Source organism: Glycine soja, chromosome 5 (assembly GCF_004193775.1).
Source record: "Glycine soja cultivar W05 chromosome 5, ASM419377v2, whole genome shotgun sequence".
Classification (NCBI taxonomy): domain Eukaryota; kingdom Viridiplantae; phylum Streptophyta; class Magnoliopsida; order Fabales; family Fabaceae; genus Glycine; species Glycine soja.
The window spans coordinates 13,287,269-13,294,357 of NC_041006.1; the positions used below are offsets into that span (position 1 = coordinate 13,287,269).

A 7,089-nucleotide genomic window follows, 5' to 3' on the forward strand; every position below is an offset into this window, starting at 1 on the left:
CTATCTGAAGGGCTAGGAGGGCGAGGGCAAGGCTAGCTGACCTCCCTTCCACATCTACAGCTCCTACTCTAGCATCCATTTCAACAGCCCCTTCACTCCCAGCTCAGAGTGATTCTCAACGCTTTGAAGCCATGCTTCAGAGCATTCATCAGGAACAAATTATTTTACTTCAGAGTTTACAGGTGGTGGGGCCTCCAGGATCCATTCCTTCTGTTGAGAAGTTTTAGGAGAGGGTAGCCTAGCCTAGGATCTAACCATCTCCTCACAGGGAAGATGAAGGTCCCATAGCTCAAGTACCACAACATGTGGAGGATGAGTCATCCAAGGCCACCATTCCAGAGCCATTCATGGTAGAGGGCAGGTGAGGCACAGGTTAGACAGGAAGCTACTACTACTCCTGAGAGGTCTCGAGAGGTCACATCAGATCCACTCACACCAGTGGTGGACCTATCCTCGCCTCAGCATGCAGCAGACCCCTCCACTCCTATCCTATAGATACTAGAGGACCCGACTACACTAGTCCTGACCCTGAAGACTTCTCCTCCAGCTACTCCAGTACTTCATCTGACAGATGAGGAGGATGTTCAGACACAGGACACACAAGACCAATCACAGGAATTCTAAATTTCTGATGATGCTTTTTGGATTGTTATTATTATGATTATAGTTTCAGTACATTGGTTTTTTAGTGATTTTGGTTAATGTTTATATTCACTGATGTTTTTATTTATGGTTAGTTGGTATGCTTATTTTGAAGCATATAGAACAGTTTGACTTGATTTTGATGATAATGTAGTGAAACACTTTTCCTTGATATCTGTCTTATGCCTAACTGCATCTAATTGTACAGGTTACATTTTATTCTTCTCTTTGAATGACTGCATGCTTTGTGAAAGACAAATGATGAGGGCACTTGGCTTCATTCTCTTATCATGCATTCAATAACTTTTGTGCATACACCGTTGTACATAGTCACTACATGTTATTGTCACTTGGGGACCAGTGAGTTGTTCTATATTTGCTTGAGGACAAGCAAAACTATAAATTTGGGGGAGTTTTTAGTCGATGAATACGACTAACTTTTATGTACAAAACATGCGTGAATTGTATCAAACTCCACCAATTTATGGTTGTTTTGTAGTATTGTAATTAATTTTTGTTAAAGATAGGTAATAAATACTTAGTATGTCCATTTGGTGTGTTTAATAATCATTTTCTCTCAATTTCAAGTTAATTAGGCAAGTTTGTGAAGTGTTGATTTTCACCCTCTCGCTAAGCCAATCTTGTTGCTTAGCAAGCCATTCGCTGAGCCCAACACTCCTCGACTGAGCGCGAGGAAGAATCTGGAAGAAGGATGAGCTGTGCATTTACGCTAAGCAAAGGGTCATCCAGCGAAGCGCACCGCTTCAGTCCATCCGCTGAGCGAGAAAAGCACGCGTTAAGCCAAAATCCACTAATGAGCGTTAAGCGGTTCAGAATTGTGCTAAGAGCGCAAGCACGAACAAAACCACCTATTTAAGCCTAAAATCAGATTTTGAAGGGGAGTTTGGGCCTTTTCTTGAAGCTTCTGCATGTCTAGGGTTTTCTAGAGAGAGAAAGGTCCAAGTTCTAGAGAGTTTGAGAGATTTTGCTGTGTGAAGACCTGCAGAGAATCGAGCTTTAAGAGGAAGCCGTCCTCAGAACTTGAGATGAGTTTGTGAGTGATTGTGAGGTTTTAGAGGTGGAGAAGACATCCCCACCACTTGTATTTCTTCAATCCTTCATCTTTCTCTTCTCTTTGTTGTAAAGGAAGCTTCCCAGTTATGGAGAGCTAAATCCTCTGTTGGTTATTCCTTGTAGGTACCTGATGTAAATACCTGTATATCTATTTAATGATGTTTTGTGTGTTCATTGTGCTATCAGAACTTCATTCTACCATGATTTTGCCTTGATCACGTAGATGCATGTGTTTTTAGGATCATTCAACAATGGAAACTGGTCTGATTCTTAGAACTTGATAGGACGGGGCTAGTTTATCGTATTATCACGAGGGATCGGGGTACGGTAACCTAGTTGTTGTATGTTTGTCTTAATGCGGTTCTGGTCAAGTTTAGTCCAACAAGAGTAATCTATGGACGATGCTTGATTAGGATTAGGCTAGACTATTATGAGGAATCGGGGTTTAGCATTTCAGGAGACACCATAGAACACATGAGCATTGTTAAGTTGAGAATATCCTTTTAACATCAGGCACCTATTAGGAAAATCATTGTGTTACCTAGTTATTTTTACACATCATTACTCATGTTATTTTCCTTTTTAATAGTTAGTTTACATACCTGTTCATAGTAAACATATATCTTTTTATACAAGACACCTATTCACTGAAGTAGCTTTACCAAGTAACACAAGTTCCCTAAGAGTTCGATACTCGATTCTTACCATTTTATACTACTTGCGCGATCCAGTGCACTTGCCGCGACCGAACACCTACCCTTAACTATTCTACTTATGATAAGGAGTTGTATGCCTTAGTGAGAGCGTTGAAAACATGGCAACACTATCTTTATCCCAAGGAGTTTGTGATCCATAGTGACCATGAGTCCCTAAAATACTTAAAGGGACAAGGCAAGCTAAACAAAAGGCATGCCAAATGGGTAGAATTTCTTGAGCAATTCCTTTATGTTATTAAACATAAAAAGGGAAAAAGAAATATTGTTGTGGATGCCTTGTCAAGGAGGCACTTTTTGCTTTCTATGCTTGAAACAAAAATGATTGGATTTGATTGCTTGAAAGAAATATATGAAGGAGATGACACCTTTGGTGGAATCTTCAAAAATTATGAAAAGTTTTCTAAAGATGGTTTTTATAGATATGAGGGCTACCTTTTCAAAGAAAATAAATTATGTGTGCCCTAGTGTTCTACTAGAAACTTGCTTGTGTGTGAAGCCCATGAAGGTGGGTTGATGGGGCATTTTGGGGTCCAAAAGACCTTAGATACATTGAAAGAGCATTTTTATTGGCCTAACATGAAGAAAGACGTGCATAAATTTTGTGAGTGTTGTATTGTTTGCAAAAAGGACAAGTTAAAGGTAATGCCTCATGGTTTGTATACCCTTTTACCAATTCCGGATTCTCCATGGATTGATTTATCAATGGACTTTGTTTTAGGGCTGCCTAGAACAAGTAATGGTAAGGATTCCATATTTGTTGTTATTGATAGGTTTTCTAAACTGGCTCATTTTATTCCTTGTAGGAAATTTGATGATGCTAATCATGTGGCGGATTTGTTCTTCAAAGAAGTGGCGAAACTCCATGGATTACCAAGAAGCATTGTTAGTGATAGGGACTCCAAGTTCCTAAGCCATTTTTGGAGGACCTTATGGGGAAAGTTGGGTACTAAGTTACTCTTTTCTACTACTTGTCACCCTCAAATGGATGGACAAATGGAGGTCGTGAATAGGACTTTGGGTACCTTGCTAAGGGCTGTTTTGAAAAATAATCTTAAAAATTGGGAAGTTTGCTTACCTTACATTGAATTTGCTTATATTAGGGTTGTGCATAGCACCACTAGTTGTTCTCCTTTTGAGGTTGTTTATGGTTTCAATCCACTAACTCCTCTTTATTTGTTGTCAATGCCTAACATTTTAGTTTTTAAGCATAAGGAAGGACAAGCCAAAGCGGACTATGTGAAAAAGCTCCATGAAAGAGTCAAGGCCCAAATTGAAAAGAGGAATGAGAGCTATGTTAGACAAGCAAACAAAGGGCGTAAAAAGGTTATTTTCCAACCCAAAGATTGGGTTTGGGTTCACGTGATCAGAAAGGAGAGGTTTCAGGAGCAAAGGAAATCCAAGCATCAACCAAGAGGGGATGGTCCATTTCAAGTACTTGAAAGGATAAATGACAATGCATACAAGATTGAATTGTCCGGTGAGTATAATATGAGTACTATATTTAATGTTTCTGACTTAACTCTTTTTGATGCAGATGGAGAAGCCGATTTGAGGACAAATCCTTTTGAAGAAGGAGAGTGTGATGAGGACATGGCAAAGACTACGGGCAAGTAGCCTTTAGAAGGACTAGGAGGACCTATGTCAAGGGCTAGAACAAAGAAGGCCAATGAAGCTCTTCAACAAGTGTTAACCATGCTATTTGAATTTAGGCCCAAGTTACAAGTGGAGAAGCTTCGAATTGTCAATTGCACCATGTTCCAAGAAGAGTAGAGGGCGCCACCTTTGTTGAGTGGTTTTATTAGCATTTTGTTAGTTGAAATAAAGGCCTAAATTTGTGTTAAAGTGGCTATCAATTCTCTTTGGATTTGCACCACCTATGGGCTTGTTTTAATTTGAAGAAATTAAGATTTAATAAGGTGGAAACTCTAGGCTTGTGGCTGCCTCTTGGCTGACCAGGAGATGCGCATTTTTTCACATGTTTTATGTCTTAATTCTAGTTTTAATTAGGTATAATGACACCATCAATTGTTGTTATTGGTGATCATTTGTCTTAATTCTAGTTTTAATTAGGTATAATAGTATCATCAATTGTCGTTATTGGTGATCATTTCATCTTCTCACTTTTGTAACCAACTTGATGTCATTCCTATTTATGGGTTGGGCATTTTTTAATAGAAAGACAGACCTTGAATTGAGTTTTAATCATCTTCTAAAGTGTGAGAGTGAATCTCCTTAGTTACTTGAGTGATTCAAGAAATTGGATTATCGAGAAATACCACCTTATGTGTGACACCAATTCCAGAGGAGTAATTCTTTCAACCACCTTCTTCATTCTCCTTCCTCATCATTCTAAATCAACCTTTAATCCCACTTGAACACCATTGTTATCATCATCATTCTCCGTCCAAACACATTCAGTCCTCCATAAACTCGCCACTTTCTCTCTCTTTATCCCTTTCATTTTCTAAATTTTCATACAAGTAAAACAAAAAAAAAACTTTAAAGATCCATCCTCAACCCTTGTGCAAATGGGTTTACATCATGTCCCCTCCATAGATGAAATATGTGGCAGAGATAGCATTGACATAAAGGAAGTACATAGAAACATAAGAAATTGAACCCAACAAGGTAATTTTACCAATGGAAATGATGACAAGGAGGATGAAAAGAGAGAAGAGGAAGAAAATGACATCTCTAATGAAACTGGCCTTGCCAATTGCAATTTCGTTTGAAGTAACAAGGAAACTTATGACCCCCAAAACAGCACTGGAGACAAAAAATGCTCCCCCGAGAATGCTATTGAGGCCAACTGCCCCATCATTGGATCTTGTGAAAGAAACAACACTGGCAAAAAAATCAGGGGCACCATTTCCCAGAGAAAGCAAGGTTACCCCAGCTATGGTAGGGGATAATCTTAAGATGTAAGAGAGACCTTCTAGGTTATTACAAAAGTAATTTGAAGCTGTATCAGCCAAAAGATAAAACAGCACCACAAGCCACATTACATGCAGTGCATTACGTACCCAAAATTGGGGAGTGGCCAAAGCTGCAGTAAAAGATTTGGAGATAGTTTATGTACCCTTTTGACCTGTAGTGAGCATTGGATTTGACATATAAGCACTTGGAGTCATAATCTGAGTACTTGTGAAGGTCAGTGCAGCCATCAACACTGATGTCACTGAGCATTCTAGCATGGTTGAAGACTTGATGCAATCCTACCCCGCAAGGGCATTGGCTAGAAGACTCCAAGTAGATTGGGCTAGAGATCCAAGGAAAGGCCCTAGGGTTCTCATGAGCCTTAGGGTAGATTTCGAGCCCATGGGCTAAGTATGAGCCCGCTTATCTTTGTAAATATTAGAATAGGTTTTTCCTTCGTCTAGGCCTTGTATTTTGGCCATTCTAGTAGTATAGGGTTTTAGCCTTGTATTTCGGGGCATTTTGAGTTGTCTTTGTAATAAGGACTTTTTTTTTATTTTCATGTTTTTTGTCATGGGGGTGAGCTTAGCTATTATAGGGGGTGTGTAGCTAAGCTCTAGCTTCTTATCTCAAGGAGGTGAGCTTAGCTATTAGAGAGGTATGTGTAGCTAAGCTCTAGCTTCTTTACGAATCTTCTTAAGGAAGCTTCTCAAGGAGGTGAGCTTAGTTATGAGAGGGGTGTGTGTAGCTAAGCTCTAGCTTCTCAAGGAAGTTTTCTCAAAGAAGCTTCTCAAGGAAGTTTTCTCAAGAAAGCTTCTCAAGGAAGCTACCTAGTCTATAAATAGAAGCATGTGTAACACTTGTTGTAACTTTGATGAATGAGAGTCTTGTGAGACACAACTCAAAGTTCAACTTCTCTTCCTTTTTCTTCCTTCAATTTCGTGCTCCCCCCTCCCTCTTTCTCTCCCTCTTTCTTTTCCTCCATTGAAGTATCCTCTCCAAGCTTCTTATCCAAGGCTCATCTTGGTGGTGAAGCTCCTTCTTCCATGGCTTATTCCTTAATGGATGGCGCCTCCTCTCACCTCCTTTCCTTTGTCTTCCGCTGCATCTCCATGGTGGAAAATCACCATTAAAGGACCCCATTGAAGCTCAAAGATCCAGCCTCCATAGAAGCCCCATAAGCAAGCTTCCATCAAGTGGTAATCAGAGCACAAGAGCTTCAAGTAGGTGCTCCTTAAACCTCCATTAATTTTTTTGCTTTACCTTCTCTTCCATTGTTGTTTCTTCATTTTTTCTCCATGTATCTCCTCACATGTCTTGTGCTAAATGTTGTTAACATGATTCTTTAGAGTTTCCACCAATTAAACTTGCTATAGATGCTAGATTTGATTTTCTATGGTTCAAATTTCTTGTTCTTGTTCTTGAACCATGAATTGTGTTGAGTTTAGGTTCCTTTGAGTTTTGTCTTGTTATTTTTTGTGGCTGAAACCTAAACCATAAAATTCTTACAAAAATATTAAAGTAGAAGAAAACCTCAAAAATCTAGAGTGACTTGTTCACCTATTGTAGTTTTGTCATAGAAGTCATGTCTAGTCATGAAACTTGTCACATAAGATTTCTTATGTTGTGCTGAATTTTATTTTCTTGTTTCTTTGTCTAACTCATTTGTTCATGAGTGTATGAAATTCTTTTAGCCTATTAGTTGATTTGAGTCAAATCTTTCATGTTAATTAGTCCTTAA

General features: G+C 39.1%; 1 protein-coding gene across 1 annotated transcript; it reads right to left on the reverse strand.

Moving 5' to 3' along the window:
* Window positions 1-4,966: 4,966 nt before the first annotated feature.
* LOC114411155 (cation/calcium exchanger 1-like) lies at window positions 4,967-5,618 on the reverse strand. Its single transcript, XM_028374912.1, has 2 exons — window positions 5,456-5,618; window positions 4,967-5,394 (listed from the first exon to the last, which is right to left on the reverse strand). The coding sequence occupies exons 1-2, from the start codon at window positions 5,616-5,618 to the stop codon at window positions 4,967-4,969; spliced, it is 591 nt and encodes a 196-aa protein (XP_028230713.1).
* Between the last annotated feature and the right edge of the window lie 1,471 nt (window positions 5,619-7,089).

Coding starts and splice junctions, on each gene's coding strand:
- LOC114411155 (XM_028374912.1), bottom strand. CDS start 5,618: ATGCTCAGTGACATCAGTGTTGATGGCTGCACTGACCTTCACAAGTAC. Junction 5,395..5,455: donor TGGCCACTCCCCAATTTTGG/GTACGTAATGCA, acceptor TGGCTGATACAG/CTTCAAATTACTTTTGTAAT.